We start from the raw sequence: 27,348 nt of genomic DNA on the forward strand, positions 1-27,348 counted from the left end.
GATAATTATTGATATTTTTTATTACCCATTTAAAATAAGGACCCTAGGGTGAGAATGCAGGGCGGCGGGCATGGTGCAGGAGAATGCAGGGTGACTGGCATGGTGCAGGAGAATGCAGGGCACTGGCATGGTGCAGGAGAATGCAGGGCACTGGCCTGGTGCAGGAGAATGCAGGGCACTGGCCTGGTGCAGGAGAATGCAGGGCACTGGCCTGGTGCAGGAGAATGCAGGGCACTGGCCTGGTGCAGGAGAATGCAGGGCACTGGCCTGGTGCAGGAGAATGCAGGGCACTGGCCTGGTGCAGGAGAATGCAGGGTACTGGCATGGGACAGGAGAATGCAGGGTACTGGCATGGTACAAGAGGATCCGGGGTTGTGGGCATACTACAGGAGATGCAGTGCTGTGGGCATGGTACAGGTAGACCATGCCCGCAGCACTGCATCCCTTGTAGTGTGCCCGCAGCCCTGCATAATGGCAGGTAGTGAAGCTGTTTCACTTACCTGTTCCAGAGGCGCCTTCATTTTAAAAATGGCGCCGCCACGTCATTGCGCACGCGCCGCCACCGCTCGTGTAATTTCGGCTATTTCCGGCCTCTCCCGAGCGGCGGCGCGTGCATACATGTCACCGCGCACGCGCCGCCGCCGCTCGGGAGAGGCCGGGAATAGCCTAAATTACACGAGTGGTGGTGGCGCGTGCGCAATGACGTGGCGGCGCCATTTTTAAAGCTTAAACCCGTCGGAGCGGACTTATCGTTCAAAGTCTTTTATTGCTATCGGAAATGTCACTATCGCGATACATATCGGTATCGTTTTATCGCCCAGCCCTAGACATTACTACAGTAATCGGTGCTAAAATATGCACTGTTACTGTAATAATGCCATTGGCACGGAAGGGGTTAATACTATGGGTGATCAAGGGGTTAAATGTAAGCCTAGGGGAGTGATTCTAAGTGGGGGGGGGGGGGGTTGGACTTGTGAGATGACCATAGAGACATGCGATCCTATATAGAAGGATCACATGGGCTCTGTGATCATCTCAGGGAGAAGGACGGACAGCTGTGTTTATAATAGCTGACTGTCCTTCTTTCTCAGCACAGAACAATCGTGGGTGTCAGGCGGCAATCGGAGCCACTTTACACACACAGCGGCTTCCCCGCTGACAATCAGCGCGCCCCCAAGCTGCTTTCAGGCGAGCGACGTAGACCTACATCACTTTGCCTGTAGGAGCCAGACTGCCACAGTAAATATACTGTAGGCAGTCAGCAAGTGGTTAAGGCCTCATTAACACTTGCACTCCCGCCTTTAGCTTTTCTTAACCCAGGAAAAGCGATATGGGAAGTTTGAGCAACTTTTTGTCTACTAGATTACATTTTCCTGTATTTAGATATTCCGGGGTTTAGCAATATTTACATGTGTTTAGACATTTTTATTTGCATTTAGCCATATGTGGGGCTCGTTTACACCACAATTCCCACATTCAGTGTGTAGTTCCACATGCGCATTTACATGCTTTTGCAATGCATTTGTGGCACATTTGTGGTGTGTTTGTTTTTTTTTTTTAATATGGTTTGTTTTCCTTTTTTTGCGTTTGCGTGCATTCACATGATTTTGGTTATGGTGCAAAAAAAAAATGCAGTATGCGGTACTTTTTAAAAAGTTGCACACAAGAGCACCAAAGTGGTGTAAACTAGGCTCATTACATATTTCTGGACAGCAGAAAGCAGGGATAAGAAATATAAAGATCTTTTGTAAAATGCAGCACATAATACACGCATTTAACCCCTTGATTACCTAGGATGTTCATCCCTTCCCAGTGTCAGTACAATGACAGTGTATAGTATTATCACCGATCACTGTATTAGTGTCACTGGTGATGTCAGTGGCAGTTAGTTCTCACTCAACATCCAATTTCCCGCTGCACTATTGCACTCTTAAGATAAGTCGCAGATCACAACCATTAGTAGTATAAAAAAAAATTCCAGTATATAAATACCATAGTTTTTAATGATGCTGAAAGATGGCTCCTTATTCAGCCAGCTTCCCATTCAACTGTTGAAGTTGGCTCCTTATTCGGCCAGCTGCTGTTCGAATGCAGAAGTTAGCCTCCTTTTCACACAGGTTCTTATTCATGTTGGGTCTTTATGCCCCAAAAGTGATTATTTACGATCTGCAAAGTTTATATCAAAATTGTGAAATTTGGCAACAATTGCATCTCCCTATCTGCCATGTATTTTATGGCGTAATTCGGAATAAATACCTTTTTCCTCTATGAAAACCATCTTGGCTCACCCAGATGTGACTTGTTTTTATATAATTGGGCATCTCTCTAATAGTTAAAGTTTAATCTGGCCTGAGCCAAGTGCTATAAATCGTAAAGTATGGCACCCTGACAGCAATGCATTTCAATGGGAAATTCTAAATAAGAAACCAAGCTATTCCTATATAAAAACCATCTTGGCTCAGCCAAATTCCGCTTGTTTTATACTAATTGGGCATCCTTCTATAAAGTAAAGTTGAATTTGGCCCAAGCCAAGTGAAATAAATCATAAAATATGGCACCAAACTTGCCACCCTGTCAGCCATATATTTCAATGGGAAATTCTTAAAAAGAAACCAAACAATTGCTTTATGAAAACCATTTTGGCTCACGCAAATTCCATGTATTTTATACTAATTGGGTATCCATTTATAGAAAATTTCAATTTGGCCTGAACCAACTGATACAAATCATAAATTGTGATACCTTGACAACCATGCATTTCAATGGGAAATTTTCAAATAAGAAACCAAGCTATTTCTATATGAAAACAATCCTGGCTCACCCAAATTCCACTTGTTTTATACTAATTGGGCATCCAATTATAGAATTTTCCAATATAGAAAAGTTAAATTTGGCCTGAGCCAAATTATATATATATATATATATATATATATATATATATATATATCATGAAATACGGCACCAAACTTGGCATCCTATCATCTGTGCATTTCAGTGGGAAATTCTGAATAAGAAACCAAGCTATTCCTATATCAAAACCACCTTGGCTCATTCAAATTCCACCTGTTTTATACTACTTGAGCATCCTTCTATATAGAAAAATTCAAAATTTGGCAACCTGACAGCCATGCATTTTCAATGGGAAATTCTGAATACGGTAAGAAGCCAAGCTATTCCTATATGAAAACCATTTTGGCTCACCCAAATTCTACTTTTTCTATACTCATTGGCCATCCTTCTATATAGAAAAGTTCAATATGGCCTGAGTCAAGTGAAATAAATCATAAAATTTGGCACCCTGACAGTCATGCATTTCCAAGGGAAATTCCAAATAAGAAGCCAAGGTATGAAAGTTGTATGAAAATCATCTTGGCTCACCGATTTGTACAGTTTGTTTCATTAGTATTTTTAATATAGAGGGATATGACATTCAACGTAAAACAGTCATATCTGGGTGAGCCAAGATGGTTTTGTATATAGGAATAGCTTGGCTTCTTATTCAAAATTTCCCATTGAAATGCATGGCTGTCATGGTGCCAAGTTTGCAATATTTTATGATTTATATCACTTGGCTCAGGTTAAATTTAACTTTTCTATATAGGAGGATGCCCAAGTAGTATAAAACAAGTGAAATTTGGGAGAGCCAAGATGGCTTTCATATAGGAATAGCTTGAATTATTTTTCAAAATTTCCTGTTGGAAGTGCATGGCTGTCAGGTTGCCATATTTCATGATTTATATCACTTGGCTTAGGCAACATTGAACTTTTCTATATAGAAGAATGTCCAATTAATATAAAACACGTGGTCTTTGGGTGAGCCAAGATGGTTTTCATAAAAGAATAGCGTGGCTTCTTATTCAGAATGTCCCATTGAAATGCATGGAAGACATGGTGCCAAGATTGGTGCCATATTCCATGATTTATATCACATGGCTCAGGCCAAATGAAACTTTTCTATGTAGAAGGATACCCAATGAGTATAAAACAAGTGGAATTTGGGTGAGCAAGATGGTTTTCATATAGGAATAGCTTGGCTTCTTATTCCAAATTTCCTATTAAAATGCATGGGTGACAGGGTGCCAAGTTTGGTGCCATATTTTATGATTTATGTTACTTGACTTAGGCCAAATTGAACTTTTCTATATAGAAGGATGCCCAATTAGTATAAAACTGGAATTAGGGTGAGCCAAGATAATTTTCATATATGAATTGCTTGGTTTCTTATTCAGAATTTGCCATTGAAATGCATTGGTGACAGATTTGGTGCCAAATGTTATGATTTATATCACTTGGTTTAGGCCAAATTGAAATTTTCTTTGTAGAAGGATACCCAATGAGTACAACCAAAGAGGAATTTGGGTGAACCACAATGGTTTTCAAATAGGAATAGCTTAGCTTCTTATTACGGATGTCCCATTGAAATGCATGCAAGATATGGTGCCAAGTTTTGTGCCATATTTTATGATTTATATGACTTGGGTCAGGCCAAATTTAAGTTTTCTTTATAGGATTCCCAATTAGTATGAAAGAAGTGGAACTTGGGTGAGCCAAGATGGTTTTCATATGGGAATTGCTTGGTTTCTTATTCAGATTTTCCCATTGAAATGCATGGAAGACATGGTGCCAAGTTTGGTGCCATATTTTATGATTTATGTCACTTGGCTCGGGCCAAATTGAACTTTAACTATTAGAGAGATGCCAAATTATATGAAAACAAGTCACATCTGGGTGAGCCAAGATGGTTTTCATAGAGAAAAAGGTATTTATTCCGAATTACCCTATTAAATACATGGCAGATAGGGAGATGGAATTGTTTCCAAATTTCACAATTTTGTTATACACTTTGCAGATAGTAAATAAGAACTTTTGTGCATAAAGACCCAACATGAATAAGAAGCTGGCTGAATGGGGGCGTGTCCAAGATGGCGACTTGAGCAGACATGCCTGCTGAGAGCTCCGAGAGCGATTTATCCTGACTATACTCCGTGACTCCTCTTCTTACTTACCTTGGCCGTTTCGGTCCTCTGCATGCCCAGCCGATCGTCCGCCCGACCGCAGCGGGCGAAGAAGCTCCGTTTTCCGCAGCCGGTGCAGTCCCCCGAGGCGCCCGCTCCCGCGCAGACTAGGCCGCAGCCGCCTTGCCCTTCCTGCAAAATGGCCTCTCAGATGGAGCAACACCCTGCTGCCGAGGTCCCGCTGCCTGGCATCCCGGAGGTCATGGCGGCCATAGTGGCCTGCCAGACGGCACTCACCATGAAGATCGAGGCGGTGCAACTGGATGTCTGTCTGATGCGGCAGGACTTTGACAAGATCCAGTCCCGTCTCACGGAGGTGGAGCAGCGTGTTGGCCCGGTGGAGGATGTGGTGGCTGAACATACGGCCTCCCTGCGGGTCCTGCATACCAAGGTGAGGGCCCTGGAGTTCCGCGCTGAGGACGCCGAGAATCGCAACCGGCGCAACAACCTCCGGATCGTGGGACTCCCGGAGGGGGCGGAAGGTAGGGACCCGACGCTGTTCGTGGAGGAGCTGCTCCGGTCCTTGCTGCCTGCGGCCCGCTACTCCCAGCATTACACCGTAGAGCGGGCTCACCGGGTCCCTCCTCGCCCGGGCCCGGAAGGCTCCCCCCCCCTCGCACTCTGATCCTTAGACTGCTGAATTTCAGGGACCGGGATGAGACCCTGCGGGCGGCTCGGGCGGCGGGGTCTCTGTCTTACCAGAATGCCAAGCTCATGATCTTCCCAGATTACACCGTGGAGACACAGAAGCAGCGCCGTTCCTTTGATGCTGTCAAGGCTGCGCTCCGGTCTCGGGGCATCAAGTATAATATGCTGTTCCCGGCTAAACTCCGAGTGATTGATGGTGAATCTACACGTTTTTTCACGGATCCTAGAGATGCATCGGACTGGCTGGAGCGCCTTCCCCCCCCGTGGCTGAGTGGGTATCTGTTGCCCAGCGTTGTTTACATCTCCTATATGTCACCACTGGCTTGTTTGCTCTACCCTTCCTGGTTTTTTCCATGAGCCCTGGCTGCCATGTTGGCGGTGACTTGCACCACCCTTGTTGGATTGATTGCGGCCCTGCGCCTGGACGCCCAGGGATTTCTATCTACACCTGCGGTCGAATGAATGGCTGGCTGACTTGAACTCATTGGACCTACAGATTTGGATCCGGTTTGTGATGCTCTCGGCTGCACCATGCAGCTGCACTTGACTGGTACCGGTTGTGCCTGCCTTACCGGAGAGCCCGTTGGCCCTTGGTATCACGTCACCTGTTTGACTTGTTTGTTGTGGGGTGTTAGGGGATCCATGCCTGCCCTTGTTTTTGGGTCTGGCGGGGTGGGGGGGGGGGACCGTGGGTTGTTTTGTTCTGACTCGCATGCTGCATTTTTTTTTGTTGTTCATTTTTGGATAACCTGCGAGCTCAGGGGTTTGTATGTACAAGGTTTTGTTTTTCTGGTTGCTCTTTATTTTGTGCCTGGTGTGGCTCCGGCCCTCTGTGGGACCCTTGAGGGGGTCTGGATGGTGTGCGGGTGGCCTGGCCCCCCGGCTTTCGGTGGAGTGGTGGTGTGGGCCTATCCTTCCTTACTGGTCCCCTTGGGTGATAATGGCGAAGGTTGATGTGATTTCCTGGAATGTGCGGGGTAAGAACTCTGCGGTTAAACGCTCCTTGGTTTTTACCTTTCTGCGCAGGTATGCCCCGCACATTTGTGTGTTGCAGGAAACCCACCTGTTGGGATCTCGTACTCGGGGTCTTAGGCGGGCCTGGGTGGGCGCCCACTATCACTCCACGTATTCATGCTACGCCAGGGGGGTTAGCGTCCTCGTGCATCGATCCCTGCCTTTTCGGCTGCTGGAGGTTAGGACTGACCCGGCCGGGAGGTATGTGCTGCTACATGCTATCATACATTCTGTGCCCTTTTTGTTGGTGGGTCTTTACTTGCCTCCTCCGGTTGATCATGCCTTCCTCTACACTCTTATGCAATTGATTGTCTCGTATGATGTGGTTAATGTGCTATTGCTGGGTGACTTTAACATGTCTCCCACTCCGGATCTGGATCGCCTTCACCCTCCCTCGGTCTGGTCTGACGCCTTGGCCCGTTGGATGTCCACCTTTTCTCTGGTGGATGTCTGGCGGAGCTTACACCCGTCGGATCGGGCGTTTACGTGCCACTCGGCCTCTCATCGGACTTTCTCCCGCATAGATTTGGCGCTGGCCTCTATGGAGGTTGTTAAAATGGTTGCGGCTGCCTCTATTTTGCCCCGAGGCATCTCTGACCATGCTCCCTTATTGCTTTCTCTCCGGTTGTCTGATGGGAGGCCGAGTGGAGGGTGGCGGCTGTCTAGATATTGGATATCGGAGCCCTCTATTGTGGAAGTTATGCCGGCTGAATTGTCCACTTTTTGGTCGCGCAATCTCGAGCACCCTGACCCTCTGGTCCTTTGGGATGCCTTCAAGGCCTGGTTGAGAGGAGTGTATATTACCCGTATTGCGGCAGCTCGCAGGAATTCTGTGCAGTCTCTGGAGCAGCTGGAGGCATCCCTTCGCTCAGCGGAGGAATTATATGTAGCGGCCCCTGATGCGGCCCGTTATTCATCCTTCCAACGTGCGTTGCGGGAGCTCTCGGTTTACAGGGCTGCTGCCACGGAGAAGTCCCTTCTCTCGACAGCCCAACGGATTTTTGAACATGGGGACAAAAATGGCCGTCTGTTGGCCTGGTTGTCGAGGGAACAGACTCCGGTCACGCATATAGGTCGGATCCGATCCCCTTCGGGCGACATGGTATCTGATGTTTCTGATGTAAATTCTTGTTTTCTAGATTATTATCGGACGCTGTACACCTCTAGGGTGAACTATGCTGATGATGATTTGGAGAGTTATCTGGATGGTGTCTCCCTCCCGGAGTTGGATGCGGAGACTAGGGCACGCTTGGATAAACCCATCACCTTGGAGGAGGTTCAGATGGCGTTGTCGAGGATGCAGCCTGGCAGGGCTCCGGGCCCAGATGGTATCCCAGTAGAATTTTATTCTACGTTCCAGGAACCCCTGGCGCCTCGCCTGGTGGATCTCTTGACTAAGTTTGCGGACCTGGGTGCCTTGCCGGACTCTTTCTCCGAGGCCCTCATAGTGCTCATCCTTAAGCCTGGTAAGGACCCGGAGGACTGCTCCTCGTATCGCCCTATATCCTTACTGAACGCTGATGCCAAGCTTCTGGCCAAGGTCTTGGCCATTCGTTTGTCCTCGGTCATTGAGGACCTTGTGCATGTGGATCAGACTGGTTTTATGCCGGGGAAGGGGACGGACATTAATCTCCGTCGTCTTCACCTCAACCTTTCTGCTCCCCATCTCAATCCTGGGCAGCGGGTGGTGGCCTCTCTGGATGCGGAGAAGGCTTTTGATTCGGTCGAGTGGCCGTATCTCTGGTCGGTGCTCCGTCGCTTCGGGTTTGGTCCTCGCTTTCTGGGTTGGTTGCGCCTGCTCTATCGACGACCGTCGGCTCGGGTCCGCACGAATGGCGTCGCCTCTGCGGCTTTCCCTCTGGGCAGGGGGACGAGGCAGGGCTGCCCGCTTTCCCCTGGGCTATTTGCCCTGGCTTTGGAGCCGCTGGCGGCCCTGGTTCGCTCCTCGGAGGATGTTCGCGGTTGGAGGCTGGGCTCCCTGGAGGAGAAGGTGTCCCTCTACGCCGATGACACCTTGCTGTATCTGGCGGATGCGTCCTCGTCCCTGCAGGCCGCTCTGGCCATTTTCGAATCATTTGGCAGGTTTTCGGGGATATGTATTAATTGGTCCAAATCGGTGCTGTTCCCCCTCGATTCGGATGCGCGGGCCTTGGCGGCCCCTTCTCCTTTGATGTGGGTGGACGAATTTTAAATATCTGGGGATCCGGATTACCAAGAACAGTGGCGACTATCTCTCCCGCAACGTTACCCCTATATTGGACCGTCTTCGCGACCGCTGCGCAGGTTGGGGATCTCTACCATTGAACCTACTGGGCCGTATTAATATCGTTAAGATGATTTTTTTGCCAAAATTCCTGTATGTATTTCGCCAGTCCCCGGTGTGGATCCCGGCCGGCTTTTTTCGTGACCTCGACGCTTGCGTCGGCTCCTTTTTATGGGCTGGTTCGCATCCCCGGTTGGTGCGGTCTACATTACAGCTGCCAGTGTCGTCGGGGGGTTTAGCTCTTCCTCATTTTAAGCTTTACTTTTGGGCGGCAGTCCTGGTCACTGTCCATTGGTGGTTCGCAGGCTCCCGATCTAATGCAGCGACGTGCCTGGAGGCTGCTTGCTTGGGCTCCCTGGCGGGCCTCGGCAATCTGCCGTATCGGGGAGTGCGGGCATATCCGTCTCTACCACTGCCTACTAGATCTACCCTCAGGGTTTGGACGGCGGCTCGTGCGCGGTTTCTCCAACCTAATACTTGGTCCCCCTATCAGCCTTTGTGGGGCAATCCCTCCCTCCCTCATCTGCGGACGCTTCCGGATCCGCAGGTCTGGGCTGACCGTGGAATTCGCAGGCTAAGGGATATTATGCCAGTTGGTGAGTTGCGCACGCTTCAGGACTTGCGTGGCTCCTTTGACCTCCCCCGTTGGATTGGGTTCCGCTATCTTCAATTGCGCCATGCGATCCGTGCCCAGTTCCCGACCACTCCAGTTCTCCAGACTGACCGCCTGGAGGATGTCCTCGCGCAGGCTGAGCTTCCCAAACCGTTATCCGTCCTATATTCCACCCTCCTTGTTGAGGCCTCTCCGGCCCTGGAGCGCCTGTGGCGGCGTTGGTCTGTGGATATACCTGGCTTGGATAGGGAGGATTGGGACGACTGCTTGGGACGGGGCTCGAGCTCAGTTATAGCTGCCAGAGACAAGCTCATCTACACTAAATTTCTGCATAGGGTTTACTTCACTCCTTCGAGACTGCACAGAATGTATCCTGCACGTTCGGCTGACTGCCCTAAGTGTCTGCTGTCTGAGGGCTCCTACATGCACATGTTCTGGGACTGCCCGCGCGTGGCGGAGTTCTGGGGTGAGGTGTTTGAAGTTCTGAACACCCGCCTAGAACTTAGGGTTGTGTGCACCCCGGAGCTGGCGCTTCTGGACATCCCGGACCAGGTCAGGCGCTCTAAATACTCGAGGTTAATGCTATCTTTGGTACTGTATTATGCCAGGAAAGAGATAATTCTGCGGTGGGGGTTCCCCCTCCCCTCCCACGCTGTCGGCGTGGAAGGTCCTGGTTAACGGGGCCCTCCCCATGTATAAACTTACCTACATTGCTAGAAATTGCCCCCGCAAATATGATAAGATTTGGCAACCATGGGTAGATAATGTAACTTGATTTCCTATTCACTGGTTGTGTATTGCATACTGATCTACTGGTTCTCTCAGGGATCTTACTTGACCTCCTTGTATCTTGCTGTCGTATCACTGTATTGTGCTCCCACTGTGTTTTGTTGTTGCCTACTCTCAATGTACTGATGTTTTGGGATTGCTACTTCCCGTTTGCTCTCATGGTGGCCATTGTCTACACACTTACTGTATACTGTTTTTACCTTGTTTTTTTTCAATAAAGAGCAACCTTGTTTGTAAAAAAAAAAAAGAAGCTGGCTGAATAAGGAGCCATCTTTAAAGCGGAGTTCCACCCTAAAAATGAAGTTTGCACTGTCTGCTAGCTTAAAAACACCTGAAAAAGAATTGGATAATTAAAATTTTTTTTTTGTTTCACTTACCTTCTTTTTAATGAAAATATACTTACCTTCCTTCCTCTTCCTCCCTCTGCGGACACGGCCCACGACGTCACTTCCTCCTTGCATTGACTCCTGTGAGATGAGCGTCATCAATCCCAGGAGTCAATGCGCCTGCAGCCGAGTCACTCATCACTTCCAGTGCAGGCACATCATTCCCTGCTGAACAGATTCTGGGCATGCCCAGAAGCTGTTCAGGGATGACGCGACTGCCCTGGAAGTGACTAGCAGGGCATTCTGGGACTCCGACCTCACCGAAGAGGACACGAAGAGGGACGCTCCGGCTTCAGCTGCCCACACCTGAGATGGCAGCGCTGGACAAGACATTTTCAAGGTAAGTATTTCTTCTTGCAAGTAAGTGAAACAGGGGACAGTTCAGAGGCTATCGTTGCTTAAATGCACTAAACCTAACTGTCCCGGGGGTATTATTAGCTTAAAAAAAATTTTTTTTTGCCTGGAGCTCCGCTTTAACAGTCTAATAAGAAGCTGGCTAAATAAGGAGCCATCTTTAACAGTCTAATAAGAAGCTGGCTAAATAAGGAGCCATCTTTAACAGTCTAATAAGAAGCTGGCTAAATAAGGAGCCATCTTTAACAGTCTAATAAGAAGCTGGCTAAATAAGGAGCCATCTTTAACAGACTAATAAGAAGCTGGCTGAAAAAGGAACCACCTTCAGCATCATTAGTTTTTAGACGTTCTAACTTTCACACAAACCAATAAATATAAGACATGTAGCAGAATACATTTTGGTCAAAATTTATGAAGAAGTTTTATTTATTTTTTTTATTGGATATGTTTTATAGCAGAAAGTAAAAAAAAAAATATTTGTTCAAAACTTTCGGACTTTTTTGTTTATATAGTAAAAATAATAAAAAACACAGTGGCGATCAAATACCACCTAAAGTAAGCTCTTTTTGTGTGAAAAAAGTTACATAAATTTTGTTTGTGTACATTGTTGTATGACAGAGCAGTTAAAGTAGCGCAGTGCTAAATAGCAAAACATGTCCTGTCATGAATGGGGTAAAACCTTCTGGAGCTTAAGTAGTTAAAATAGCTTAATAGCTTTTTTTTTGCATTTATAAACACATTTGACTGCATCTAGTATAAAAAACAAGCCCAGGTTGAATGCACAGGGTGGGGGTCCAGTCGCTGTGCCTACAACCCTGATGATTTAAATAAGCCAGGAAGCACGGATGCAGCTTCCAGGCCCGCTGCCTACCTAAGTCCATGGAGGGCTGAAATACATGGTGCTGGTTTGGACAGTGAAGAAGCTCATTCTTATGAGATTTGGGCTCCTTCACTTTTCCAGCATCTTTCAGGAAGTAATATTACTTGTGTAGGCAAGCATGTCAGAAGTCGAGTATTCCCCAATTATTTATGTGTATGTGTGGCCAAGCCTTTTTTTCTTTTTTTGGGGGGTAGAGTAGGGAAAGGGTTAAAACCTCTGTAATCCTATTTTCAGTAGCGTATTTTACAGACTAAAAGGGGGTAAAAAAGAGCAGTGTATTGTTAGGTTTTATATCCACTTTAAATTGAATTTGCAGACTCCTAGTATTGGGTTTGTGGGATGTCAGGGCACATAGGAGAAATTCTTACACAAACTAGAGGTAACGGGTTGGCACCTTGTTGTTTTCTTTTGTTCTTAGGTTTGTTTTCCCCCAGCATCTTTTTATATCTCTTTTTTTTTTTTCTATTTCCAGATATGACTCGTTCAAAGCAGATTGGGAATCACAAAAGTGATAAAAAGAAAAATATTGCTAAGACCTGGAAAACCAAAAGGAGAGTCAAGGACTTAGATCAAATACATGAAGATATGCTGCCTGAGAATTCTGGGCGTTTATTAAAGCAGGAAATAGATTATGATGTTCCTGGAAATGCTCAGCACTATTGTCTACATTGCGCGTAAGTATTTTGGTGTATATTGATACTCATGGGTAGGAATGAATTAAAGTGTTTATGACACAAAAAGTTTTAAAAAAAACTCTGTCTTAACTGGAGAATGGCAAAAAAACGCTTTTAAATTGCCATTTTCTCAGCTGTGTGGAAATAATGAAAAATAGAAGCTGACTGGATGCTAGGGGCAATGGCACTAATTTTGAAAGAACTTGTTTCAAACACATTTTGATTATTCCACCATTATCTTTGGCTTTTGTGAATATGTGTGTCTCATAACATACACCTGTAACCTTTTCGATACCAAAACCATATTTTTAAATTTGCGCACAAATGCTAAAATTCACCTTTATTTGCATGGAAACGCAATTAAAGTCATATTAAAGCGTTTGTTATTACAAAAAAAAAAAAAAATATATATATATATATATATATATATATATATATATATATATATATATATATATATATATATATATATATATATATATATATGTATATATATATATATATATATATATATGTATATGTATGTATGTGTGTGTGTATATGTATTTATATTTACCTTTTGCAAACATGTCATACTTACCTGCCCGGTGTAATGGTTTTGCACAGAGCAGCCCAGATCCTTCTCTTCTCTTCTTTTAGCTTCATGTATAGAATGCATGAAGGTACAAAACCATCAGCCTTTACAACCATATATGGCTGATGTCACAAATGACATTCAATGCTGCTTTTCAGTGTTGTAAAGTCTTGCTATCCTCCTGCTTCTTATGATCCTCTCTGCCCTGGTCATATGGATCCACCCTTGCATGCACACCTGGGACAACATCCACACATATGCTGCCTGTGCACGCCTGTGCACAGCCCTGAGGCCTCGTGTACAGTGGGACTAAAAAATGCTGCCTATACAGGCATTTGGCATTTTCCCTTTTAGCCTATATAAGCAACTCTGTTAGCCTATATGCCAATGCACATGTAGGTGTTTACAGGCATATTTTGAAGAGGATTATTTACAGGCTGAAAAAAAAAACCCTCAAGTGCATTTTTTTGAGAGGAGCTTTTTAAGCAGAAATAAACGCTTGATGTGCCTAAACACAGCATTTAGGTGCATCAAACGTTTTTAAATGTACATTTTTTCTAACGTTTTGTAGAAATATGCTTATGAATGCAAACACGCCTAAATGCATGTACGATGCGCTTTCTAGGAGCGTTGTTTATGCTGCTTTTTCTGCTAGCAGTTCTGGCATGTTTCCTGCTGTCTAATGCCCATGGACCCAAAAGCAGAACATAACATGCAAGCTTCCCCCACACGTAAGACTGCCACCAGGTCTAAGATGTGCATTTGGATGATGGGATATGGACCCCCAACCAGGCTGGTTGTGTGAAACATAACACCTCCTGCGCATGAGTGTGGTGATCCGATTTCAAAGATAATAGCACATCCATTGTAAAGCAAGAGATGTAAACACACCGCCCTTTGCTTCTCTTTCTGGACTTGAGGTGTCCCAAAAACAACTGAAAAAATACAGAGAGCGAGGGCTCCCCAGCCAGATGCATTATCTCTAAAATAATTTATTCAAAAAGAGACGTAAATTAATCTATTCATAGATGTCCAGACTAGCAAAGCATATGAAATGGTAGCAATCAGTTCACCCACTTCACTTGCTCCAGAAGATTGGGGGGGCATCACTCAAGAACCTAATGGCTTACGTGTTTTGAGGGCTGTACCCTCTTCCTGATGTTTGGCCCCGAGTGGGTGCCACCAGAGAGAGGGGAGGGAGGAGAGTGGACATAATCTTCTTGTTGCTGACCTGGAAGTGGCATGTATGTCATTACTTCCGAGTCGCTATAGACTATTCCTGGGCACGAAGGCCGGGAGAAAATGTAATGCAGTGCGATGTGCTTTGCATTACATTCAGTGGAGCACAGGGGAGATATGCAGAGTCTTTTAGATCCTGCACGTTTCATTAAAGAGTACCTGTCGCCAAATAAATCATCACATAGGGGACTTTTTATGTGATAAAAAAAAGTTACGTAAAGGAAAAACATTTTTTTTCCTTGAAAAAAAAAATTCAAGTTACACCCAAGCACATCAAATCCCCCCGCCTAAAAATAAAGTGGCCTCCCACCCCAAAATATACACATGTACAAAATTAAACACATGCGTCAGGACGCCTACGCCTGAAAACAGAGATTTGTGATACACATGTTAGCTTCACACTCCTGAATGAGAGCAATAATTCTAGCACCAGTCCACTTTCGTCACTTTGTCTCCTTCGTCACTCTAAATTGATGACCCATAGGGCACTTTAAAAGCCTCCCCTATGGAAAATATAGGGTACTGAAATTTGGCCCAATTTCACAGATGCATGCCAATCCAGTTTGGTATCTTTTTACTCAGTGCAACATCAGCTTTTATATTCCACCAACAAATTGGGTAATTTAATTGAATTTGTGTTTTTGTGCCCCTATATTAATTTTAATGTGTTTTTTACTGAAATTTTTGTGTTTCCTAGACTTTTGCAGTAATATCGTGTGACATAAAAAATTTGGAGCTACCACTACTTTATTCTCTAGGGCAAGGGTAGGCAACCCTAAAGAGATCTACCTGAACAACATGGGAGAAGTAAAGGATCACCAGGAACAGTGTCACCTCCCACCTGATTTAAAATTTCGAATTGCCATACTACCACGTCGCAGTTGCATGCATTGCATGGCAATCATGGGTTTAAATCAGGTGGTGAGGAGGCAACATATCGCCTCCTCACCACCTGTCAAACACGCTCTGATCGCTTTTCAGAGGAGCAGCAGTGCCTGCTGCACTTGCGAATGAGCCCTTAGTTGCATTCGGCAGTGGCACCCTTAGGGCTCGTTAACACCTAAAGCTGGGGGGAGGGGGGGTTGTAAAACCCTGCGGTTGAGTTGTGGTTTTACCACCCCCAGTTCCTACCCCCCTTTTGTTGCTGAGGCAGCAGCAAAAGGTGTACACATGCTGTAGCAGGAATTAAGCCCCCTGTTGCTTATGGTGGGTTGTAACATCTGCTATTTAGGACCTATTAAAGTAAATAGGGCCACTCGGCAAGCGCCCCACAACTGCATGCTTCTATGGGGTCCAAGTGATTAAAGCAGATGGTGAGAAAGCAACACAACGCTGCATGCTTTACCCCCTTGTTTGCTGTACTGCACAAGGTTTCAGGGCACTTGCAGAGTGGCCTCATTTACTTGAATGGGTTATGATTGGCAGATGCTGCACCCACCAAACATGACAGGGCGTATAACTCCTGCTGCGGCTTCAACGTGCACACCCCTGGCCACTGCAGCTAAAGGGGGTGTGGTTGGGGGGGGGGTTTTACCATCCCCCAAACTGCAAATGTAAATGAACTCTTAACTGTTCTGAGCCCCCCATTAGGCTGTTTTCACAATGATGAGCTGCAGTTTACCTGCACTTCAGGTGAATTGCTGTGCATCTACAACTTTCCTGGGTTAGCTGGGCTTTGCCATAGACTTCTTTTATATCCTGCAGGTGTGGTGAACTTTCTGAAAGTGCACCAAAATTCCTGCATTTATTAGTTTTGGTGTGCTTTCAGAAAGTGCACCAAACCCACAGGATATAATAGAAGTCTATGGCTAAATGCAAACCCGCAGGAAAGCTGCATGTACACTGCACTGCACCCACGGTGTGGGTAAATCGCAGCACATCATTGTGAAAGCTGCCCTAAACTATAATGCCCGGTGTATTGCTTCACACTGACCTGAAGATCTCTTTCTTGCTGCTAGCACCACTCTGGAGACCACTAGCTGGGATAAGAGGAGGATGACAGTTGGTATCACTCTGCATGGGACAGGAGCCAGCACTACAGAAGAGGCATCGGCTTATGCATCTCTTGCTCCCTACTACAGCTCCAACTTTACATGTAGTCCCTCTACAATGCACTCTGTTTAATGCTCTGGATTGGTGGGTCAGCAAGTCCAAACCACGATCGACTGGTTGCAATGCAGTAAACCCCCGCTCCATCATGGTTCAGTTTTTTCGGTCTCGGTATATTGCGTTTTTTTTTTTTTTTTTTTGTAATGTTATTTTACTATATAAATCATTAAAAATGAAATATTTGTGTGTTTTCCATAGCTCTTGCTATGTCTCTCAGTATCTTTTATGTGTTTTAAATGAGTTTCTATTGTTTTAAAAGTGTGTTTAAAGACCTTAAAATGCTTTTACACGTACATTGATAGTAAAAAAAACATGCCTATAATGCATTTTAATAGGGTTTTTCTATTTCGTGGATTTTCACTTTTCGCGGCTGGGTCCGGAACGTAACCCCCGCAATGGAGGGGGGTTTACTGTATAGAATTGTTGGTTTGTGACAGGTTTACTTTAAAGTAGACCTTTAGTGTAACTCCACTTTTGTGGAAGAAATATAGCAAATAAAAAAAATATATAGCACATACAATTGCTACTTAAGCCATATTATAATTGTAATTTAAAAACGCCTTTCCATTTTAAACCTTAAAGCTGTCATTTTCTTTAATTCCGTGAAATATGGCAATCTGGAGGCATTTTGTACACAGTTGGTGTACAGAATACCCCCAGAATTGTCATTTTCTGCTTGGGTGAAGAACTCTGCATCAAGACACAAGTCAGGGTTTAGTCATCCTCTGCAACAAAACTGTCCGGTTTTTTGCTGAGATACTCCCTAAGGATTAAACACTTCTTAAGAGAGGCAGACACTGCAACTTTCCTTATCAGAACCCTGAAAGTGCATCAGCTGATTAAAATAAAATATTTACTCCCATTCACATCACTGTGCACAATGCATCTAACAAAGAGCTATTCCTTTAGGGCAGAAACAGTTGGGAAGCCTTGCAAAGTATATTGATCACCCAGAAAGTATGGTTTTGGTTTTTTCCCCACCAAAAGTTTAGTTACTCTTTAAGCTAGCTGTTAACTTCAGGTTCCCTGTTATCTCTGTTATAAAACCCAAATAAAGCACAGAAACACTCCTGGGTTCCACCAGTCTGTTTTTCATTTCCCTCTTCTTTGCTGCATTTTTTTGTGAGAGAGATGCACAAATTGGCTGCCTTTGCCTCACACAGATCTTTTTTTGCAACAAAGGTAGCAGCTTGGAGATGAAGATCAAAAGTCAATATTTGAAGTACAACTTAATTCTGCTAATGTTGCATCTAACTGCTTGTACATTTGCGCATTTTTATGTGTTAAATTGGGGTTTTTTGAATTTTTACAGTTTTTTTTTTTTTATATAGTATCTTTGCTAACTTACATGTGTGTTTTCTAGGAGATATTTTGTTGATCTGAAGACCCTAAAGGAGCATTTTAAAACTAAAGTCCACAAAAGAAGGTAATGAGAATCTTAATGTATTAGTGATTGTAGTCTTTTATCTTTTTTTTTTTTTTTCATAAGAACTTACCAGAGCCTCTGGATAACCTGATAACAGGCGTCTGAAGTCAGTCAAGGTTGTCCGCCTTCCTTTCTATAAACTAAGAAATGTTAAACCAGGACCTTGAAATTTTCCTTCTTCCTGTGGGCAGGAACATCAATTCATAGTTTTGCAAATTTTTGAATTAAAGAAGAGCTTTATGCTTCAGCCAAGACAGTGAGGGGAAAAGTGGTGAGCTTAGTGGACATAGTCAAGACTTAAAGAGGAAGTAAAGCTTACTCTGTAACTTGTACCTGCATGCGCGGGAGTGACGTCATCGCAGCTCCGGCCAATCAGATGGCCGGAAGACGTGAACCCGGAATGTCAGCCGTGTGCAGGCACCACTGGAGGGGCTTCGTTCTAAGGTAAGTATTTTATAATGAACTAGTATGCGATGCATACTAGCTCATTACGCCTTTGTCTTCTCCGGATTTATTTTTTTTTTATTTATTTTTTTTGGCAGTTTACAATCTCTTTAACGTTACTGTGACACACTAATGACTTTTTTAGCATTCTTATGGCAAGTTCCATGCCGGAATAGCTGTATGGAGGTGTGTACATGAATAAGGTCCTGTCGGCCACTTCTAAAAGCATGATCATACATGAGACTTGAGCTTGGCAGATATTTTACTGCTGGTATCCAGAAAAGATAAGAGAAACTTGCCTATAGAATAACCTTCCGACATCTGCATAAATATGACAAGTAAAAATTTAGAGTAATTCCATTTAACTTTTGGGGTTATTTTTGGCTTCTGCATTTACTTTCCAAACTGTCTTTTTTTTTAAAACCTGCAATAGCAGATCAATTTCAGAGGGATCAAATCTACATAAAAAGCCACTGGAGTCTGTGTGCACGTGACATTGTACAATTGAGAGGTCTAGTAAGCTGGAATCAAACTACAACATTTAAAGCTCAGCTCCAACCAAAATGTATTTCATTTTGGATAGAGCAGGGAAAGGTTAGATACCATGTATAAGATAGTTATTGATCTTTGTATCCCTGTTGGGTATTTTGTCCCCCTCTCTCCCCCCCCCCCCCACTTGTCAAGGCAGGATAAGAAGTGATGGGATGTCCCTCCCACAGGGATTCAGACAAACAAATCCACTTTTTTAGTAGCATGAGGAAGAATTGGACATTTTTTTTTTTTTAACTGTTCATGTCCACCTGTTCAGTTGACAATCAATTTGCCCATTTTTAGTACAGGCATCACTGGGACAAGAATGGAGGGAAGCTTTCCCCAATGGGAGTCACAATAAGAGGAAATATCCTGACCAAGCTCCTAATGCTTCCCTACATTAGTGTGAGCAGCATGTCTGCAGTAGGAAATTTAATACATAGATGAACAAGATTTAGAGGCTCATTGAGCCCTCTATGAATCTACAGCTTTCTCCCTATACTGACTGTGCTGCCTAATTGTGGAGTTTAGTTCCCAGAAAGCGGTTTACTAACTTGATTTGTTAGGTCTGAAGTTATTTAAATGAATATTAGTTAAAGGCTAAGTTTACCTTTGTAACAAATGCCAGCCCCTGCCTCCCCTCCTGATCACCCCCACCCTGTGACAGCAAGTGGGGGGACAATTTAAAAACCGCACAGCCATGCAGGTCTCCGCCCTTCATTCACAGAACTCTTTGAATGGATGAACTACAAGTACTATCAGCTGCTGTCGCCATCGGGTTGTAGTTACCAACGAACTGCGAGGGCACTGGTGAGCACTGTCATAGTTTAAAGATTCTTCCTGCAATTCAGCACCTGCTGGCCCGTATCAGAGGTACAGGCAGACAGTGTACTGAAGTTCTGCAGGATCCTGGCATTGCACCCGCGATCTGTTGGTTGCAGTTCTTTAGAGGCTCCAGTGTAAAAAAAAATTATAAATGAAAATTTGTTTTACCTGCAAAAAATGTGAATTTTATTGTTTTATTTTATTTTTTTATACAAGATGCACTTATCCTTTTTAGCGGCCATTCACACTGGTGCGACACGACTTGCTGGGGCGACCTGTGAAGTCAATGCAAGTCGCCTCCAGGTCGCCCCAAAGTAGTACAGGACCCTTTTTCTAAGTCGGAGCCACTTTTAGAAAGGGTCCTGTACTATTCAATGGCGGGCGACCCACCAAGTCGCCTGACAAGTCGCGCTAGTGTGAATGGGGTCTAAAGTATAAAATGTTTTGAGTAAGTATTTATTTTGTTGTGTTTAATGAAGCCAGTGGCTTCTTGGTTTTTTAAACATTCACATTTTCAGCATACAGAGACTTGTGAGAGCATGTTCAGATGACTGCATTCTAAAATGGGAGGTGTACTGAGATGTGGGCATGGCTGATACAAGATAAGGTCTCACTGTGGATGTGAAATTTCCATTTCAGGCTGAAGCAACTGAGAGACGAGCCTTATACTCAGGAGGAAGCAGAAAGAGCAGCCGGCATGGGCTCATACAGACCACCAAAACAAATTCCAGTCCAAACACAGGAGGTAGCAATGGAATGATTACTCTCTTAGTACCTTTCTTTGGAATTGCATAGATCCAGTGGACACTGAGGTCTTAAAGAGAATGACTTGCCTTCTGTCTGCTGGTCAGAAAACATCCAGTTATGGAACTTGCAGTTGCTAACTGTAATGCCCTTTTGATGTGTGCATATTACATGTCTAGCCAGGACACTTTTGTTGCCCTTGAGAAAGGCTGAGCTAGTAAATATTTCTCATTAAATCTGTGTTTATGGTAACAAATTGTACATTTTGTCTGTGTCCCGAGACAAGCATGTAGAAAAGGAAATCAAAAATCCTTCTCTAAATAATTTTTTTCTAGGCCAGTGACTCAAAAGGCTCAATTCACAACAGCTAACACAGTAACCTAAGGACATCTATTTAAACAAAAAAAATGTGTGTATGTATATATAATATATATATTATAAATACACACACACACACACACATTTTTTTTTTTTTTTTTTGCTGGTCATTTAAACTGAGCACATTGAGATTTGAAAATTAGAGTCACATGACTACAGTAAAGATCTTGTCTTTGTGTAAAATGCTGCGTCTAAAGTATTAAAGCTAAGCCATTCAATTTTTCTTTTTGATTTTTTTTTTTTTGATTTTTTTTTTAAAGATGATAAAACGTCATAGCCTTAATAATGCCCTTGGTAAAGGTTTCCCTTAATTTTATTGCCTAAAGTAAAATTTGTGTGTATCACTCCACAGAATTTGGTAATTTGTGATACCTGTAAAGAGTCTGCCAAATTGTTGTACAAACTAGACAGTACATTTATGTAAAGAGAATATAACTGTCATAACTGTAAATAAATGACAAGTAAAGCCATATTCAAACTGCTTGTGTTATTTGCCTAGTACGTGACATTGCGGCTTTGTGTATCCAGATTCTTCAGTTAGTCTGCAAGTCACAACACTGCTGTCAGCTGTGGATATCTTGTGTTCATGTTATATAACAAAATGACCTATCCTTTGTATGCTTGGAAATGAATATGCAGCTTGCTCAGGCATCCATAAACACGTCCGCTTGTCAGTCTCAATTAAGCCTCTTCTCTTATCTTGCACGGATGCACAAATATCGCTGTAGTGTTTAACCTCAACACTGCCGTTCACACTGAAGTTAGGAACTGAAGATAGGCTTGGAGTGTATATACGGATGGTGCACTTTCTATAGGAAAAGTTACATATCCAGGATACTGTTGTACAACTATTTATTTGATGTTAGACAAGGAAAAACAAGTGAGTGTGAACAAAACAATTATGATAGTTAATGACTAGCGATGCAAAGGAAAGATTCTTCTGAAAGCACCTGTTTATATTAAATGAATACATCATATGTTAGAGACAAATGAGAAATGTTGTGGTAAATTTGGATGAATGGTCAAACCTTTTAAATTGTGAGATAACTGAAGCTGCTCATATGACATACATTGACAACTAAGTATGAGATCATTGAATTATCTTTGTGAAGCTGGGGGGAAAGGGGGTTATGGTTATAAATATTAAACATTATTAAGAACCTAAAGTGCTTGGGTGTATTCCTATATTACAAATATTAGGTTGTCTTTTTCTCTCTAAAATGGCCATAGTAAATCATGATTCATTTAGTTGGCTATATCTATTTTTCTTCTTCTTTGCATTTTCACATACACAGTCCTTCCTTTTTTTTTTTTACAGTTATAGTAGAGTCACTTGGATAACTTGCAATATACGTACATAGATTTACCAATTGGCTGTCCGTCAAACAAGAATACATAGCTTATATCCGCACCCTAAATGTTGTATATTATTCTGAATTAAAAAAACACCAGTATGATTTTCTGCTAAATAAGACATTTGTTTGTCCTGGGCTATCAGAGATCATGCTTTGTAATCTGTAACAATAAAAGCTGTGTAAAATTTAGCTCTTATACATTCTCCGTCCTCCATATACATTCTTTTCAGCACACTTTTCTTGTGGCACTTTCTTAATCTTCCACACTAAAACTAGGAAGATATTAATCTAAATCTATTCTTTATTTACATACATTATTGACCTGTCTGCCTGGGATAACAACCAGCATTTTCCTCTCCCCATCTTGCAGTAGTCTCATCTATGTCCATGTGAACCATGAAAGCTGGACTCTTGCATCATCTGGCGGACACTGTAGTAGGATAGTCCAAGACCCATCAGGGCGAAAAGAAATGCCAGATGATTCACTAATCTGTCTTTGGGCTCTGAGGCCACTTCTCCAGATACCTGCAGCTGGAATAAATGTAATGCAGACCCGTTAAAAACCTATATTAAATTGTTTGCATATTAAAATTATTTACATAGCTCTGTGCTCAAATACTCAATAGGACAAATAGTCTTCTATAGAATGACGCACATTCCTCATTAATAATCAGCTGTAGCTGATGTAACAATAACATCCTTTTCTCAATGTAATCTCTCATTGCATGTGTTCCTGCTTATGAGAGCAAAAATTAATATTGCTTTATTAAAAATAAATGTACATATAACTGTGATACAACCAACCACGCAATCATAAGCAAGTGTACCTGCAGTAGACGGAAGTACCCAGGTGTGAGGCGTCCAAGGCGAATAATCATTGTGCATACAGCTTGATACAATGGATTTTCAGTCCAAACAGATGGAAGGATTATGTAAGCTGCAGAAGAATATATATTTTTACAAAAACAAGTATTTTTCCAAATGCATAACAAATCTGTGTCATAGGTGTATATAATCTATATATATATATATATATATAGCTAGCACAAATACAGAAGATTTCTTTAAAACTGAATCATCACTTAAGACGCCACACAATCTTTAGTTGTGCTACTTCCCTAGCCCTTCTTTTGCTTCCCATAGAGAACGCTGAAATCTAAAGCAGTTTGCTTCCCATTGCTGCAACTTGCCCACCATTTTTCTTAGCGGTTCTTTTTCCCCCTCTTTTGCTGCAGTCTTCCTGTTTAGAAACCCAAAAAAAGTATATCCCATTTTCACCTTTTTATGCGGAGCCGGGTGCCGTCTCTGATTTATGGCTACAAAAGCAAAATGACGAGATATGTAGCCTTGCACTGTTTATCTACTGCCTTTAACCTCCCATCATTATAACAAGTTCAGCATGGCCCCTCCCGAAAAGAACAGCTGTCAGAAGAGATCAGACCAATGGCTTTTAAAACACAGCCAGAGGGGAGAACAGGGACAGAAGTGAATCTGGGTAAAACGGAGCAGAGAGGATGAAGGAAAAAAGACCTTATTTACCAACATTGTTGATACTTCAGAATCCTCAGTTACAATCATCCGCGTAATATGCTTAGAAATGTGAATAGATACCACTGCACAATATTTTTTGATAATTATAAGCTATTTGAGTGAAAACCCCAGTTATGAGCTTTTGGGTACAATCATTTGTTTTATTGCCAATAACGAGCCCTTGGAAAATGAGGATGCTTCAGATAAGCAGGTCAGGTCATTTGAACTCTAATCTCACAAAGGAAACAAAGTAATTATTGTATGTAGTCCCCATGTCAGCAAAATTCTAAGCGATTATAATAAAAATACCGTAGGCAGCTGGTTGAAAAAAAAAAAAAAAATAAGCGACAAGGGTTTGCTGCCAAAATTAGCAGATTCAAGCTTCAATTGTTCCTGTCCACATTAAATATTAAAATCTAGTTGGTTGTTATTGCCAAAGAAACTCTTCTTAAATTAGACACATTTTTACCTATAATGCAGAACAGGTCTGGTTGTTTTTGAAATCTGAACCTGCATACACAACAGGTAACCAGCTATCCAATGTAACCTTTAGGTGCAACTTATACTGGCTCTGTGGATCTAGTTATATAGTGATATTAGAAGATATTATACTAGGTTCACCTGTACAGATGTTATTAAAACCAGTACATGATGGCTTTGGAAGGAATGCCAGAAAGAATACATTGTGCTTTGTGGAGAGTTGACAGATCTTTCAGATTTGATCTGTCAAGTCAACAGTGTTACCTCTAACTATGTAACATGAACTTTAACTTAAACAATACAAACTGTCCCCTTATGTAGACACTCAAGCTGCATAGCTGATACATTTTGTTCATCTGACACAGCAGATACAAAATCCTAGTGTATGTGCCCAGTATAACCCTTAGCCTCCGTTCACATTAGGTCGCGCCGACTTAGGGGGCGACCTGTGAAGTTGCGTGCAGTGCGACTTGCACGGACTTCACATGATGGAATTCAATGCAAGTCGCCTCCAGGTCGCCCTGAAGTAGTACAAGACCCTTTTTCTAAGTCGAGCGACTTGTGTCGCTCCTATTAGAACGGCTCCTGTACTACACAATGGGAGCGTGAGGACCGCGACGTGTCAGGCTGACACGTCGCGGTCCAAGTCGTACCAGTGTGAATGCGGTCTTTTAGTGATTGTAAAGTCTTGTTTAAAAAAAAATAACAAACATGTTATACTTCCCTGCTCTGTGTAGTTGGTTTTGCACAGAGTGGCCCTGATCCCCCTCTTTGTGGGTCCCTCCTCGGTGCTCCTGGCCGCTCCCTTCTGTTGAGTGCCCTCACAGCAAGCAGCTTGCTATGGGGGCAGCTGTCCATTTAGACACAGAGCTGCAATCCAACCCAGCCATCCCCTGCCCTCCCTTTCTCCTGATTGGCTGACTGACTTTGACAGCAGCAGGAGCCAATCGCGCCACGCCACTCTCAGCCAATGAGAAGGAGTCCTGGGCAGCTGAGAAGCTCCTGCAACATGACTGGATAAAGATGGGCTCAGGTAAGTATTAGGGGGGCTGCTGCACACGGAAGGTTTTTTTTTTTTTTTAATCTTAATGCATTAATATATAAAAAAAAAAAAAAAAAAAAAAACCTTGTGCCTTTACAATCCCTTTAAAGTGGAAGTTCAGCCTAAAACTAAAATCTCTAAATCTGCTTGCAGCCACAATCTAAGACTAAACTATCTAGCCCTGTAAAGCAAAAATTACTATACACACCTTTTTGTTTTTTTAAGCTGCTCCATTTCGGTCTCCAGCTCTGTGCAGGAGAGAGCTGACAATGGCTGGTAAGTGACATCACCCATAGAGTTACTATGGGGCTTCCATTGTCGGCTGCCTCTTCTGCACTCGCCTACACAGAGAAGCCACCGCTGACAACTCAATGTGGCACTGGAGTGGAGCAGCTTCAGAAAAGCTATGCATAGCGATTTTTGCTTTACAGGGCTAGATAGGTTAGTCTTAGACTGTGGCTGGAATTAGATTTAGAGATTTTAGTTTTAGTCTAAGCTTCTACTTTAACTGTTGTGCAGTGAAACCCTCTGGTTGTTATTTTGAGTGGTTATTACCACTTGCCGACCAGCCGCTGTAGTTATACTGTGGCAGGTCAGCTCTGTCACGCGAAACAACGTACCTGCACATTGTTTCAGGAAGCAAGCAGTGGGGGCACCCACTGATTGGCTAGAGGGGGAGCCAGTCAGCGGGTCCAGTGGACACAATGTCCCCCGGGCACCTGTGATTGCTCCCCATGGAGACAGAACAGCAGTCTGCCGACGTAAACACGGCAGACTGCTGTTTTGTCAATGATGAACACAGGGATCCTGTGTTCCTCCTTTGTAGGAACACAGGTCTCTGTGTTCATCCAGTAAGTAAATCTCCCACACAGTTAGAAAGCACCCCCTAGGCACACATTTAATCCTTTGATCGCCCCTGCTGTTAACCCCTTCCCTGCCAGTGTCATTAGTACAGTAACTGCATATTTTTAGCACTGATTACTATAGTAATGTCACTGGTCTCCCCCAAACGTGTCAGGTGTCCGATCTGTCTGTTGCAATGTCGCAGTCCTGCTAAAAATTACTGATCCCCGCCAGTACTAGTAAAAACATTTTAAAAAAATGACAAATCTTTCCCCTAGTTTGTAGACGTGATAAGTTTTGCGTAAACCAATCAATATACACTTATTCTGATTTTTGTTTTACCAAAAATATGTGGCAGAATACATATTGGTCTAAAATGATGAAAAAATTAGATTTTTTTTTTTTTTTTACTTCGAATGTTTTACAGCAGAAAGTAAAAAAATATTGTTCTTTTTCAGAATTGTAGCTGTTTTTTTGTTTATAACGCAAAAAATAAAAACCGCAGAGGTGATCAAATACCACCAAAAGGAAGCTCTGTTTGTGGGGAAAAAAAAGTACATGAGCTAAAGCCAAGTATAGGATTGGCCGTTTTTAGTACTAGAACCCACTTTCTGCAAATGGTAAAATCCTCTCTGCTGAATGCACTCAGCACTGTATTGATGCTGGAAATCTTTAATCATCCATTGCATGTCACTAATCTGCTACATAATCTCTAGTTACCAAGCAGTATAAACCACTGACATAATATTAAATCACTCTCATTTTCACTGGAGAAGAGAACTCGAGAAACATGGCTATATGTCCTGGTAAAGGTCTTCAGATATCCAGATTGAACCTACTGACAATACTGTTTTTGTTTTTGAAGTTAGGAGGGCTGTGGTCTCCTAAACCAGACCCACCATAATGGTTTGTTTTCGGTGCTTTCCCTTCTTTTATGCACATATATGATAACAAAAGCAAAAACTATTTCATTGCTGACCTCTCTGTTTAAATGCCAGTTGCTTACTTTTCATGCTTGATGCTTTGGTTTCAATGAATTCTGAGTTACTGACTCAAAACAAGTAAACGGATAAGCATTTCTGATACTTAAGTGCTAAATGCTTATTCTGCTCCTGTGACTCAGAAATACTGAATCCAGAGACAGTCAAGCAACAAGAATTTTTAGAACAAGACCAGCAATAAAAAAAATTAC

General features: G+C 43.2%; 1 protein-coding gene across 1 annotated transcript; it reads left to right on the forward strand.

Moving 5' to 3' along the window:
- Positions 1 to 12,436: 12,436 nt before the first annotated feature.
- Positions 12,437 to 20,784, forward strand: ZNF593 (zinc finger protein 593; the record flags this gene model as incomplete). The annotated part of the gene is made up of 3 exons (XM_082244729.1): positions 12,437 to 12,636; positions 17,922 to 17,984; positions 20,424 to 20,784. 3 exons carry the CDS (start codon positions 12,437 to 12,439, stop codon positions 20,542 to 20,544), a joined length of 384 nt encoding a protein of 127 aa, XP_082100855.1. The 3' UTR covers positions 20,545 to 20,784.
- Between the last annotated feature and the right edge of the window lie 6,564 nt (positions 20,785 to 27,348).

Source organism: Pelophylax lessonae (genome assembly GCF_965119305.1).
Source record: "Pelophylax lessonae genome assembly, chromosome: 2".
NCBI classification, from domain to species: Eukaryota; Metazoa; Chordata; class Amphibia; order Anura; family Ranidae; genus Pelophylax; species Pelophylax lessonae.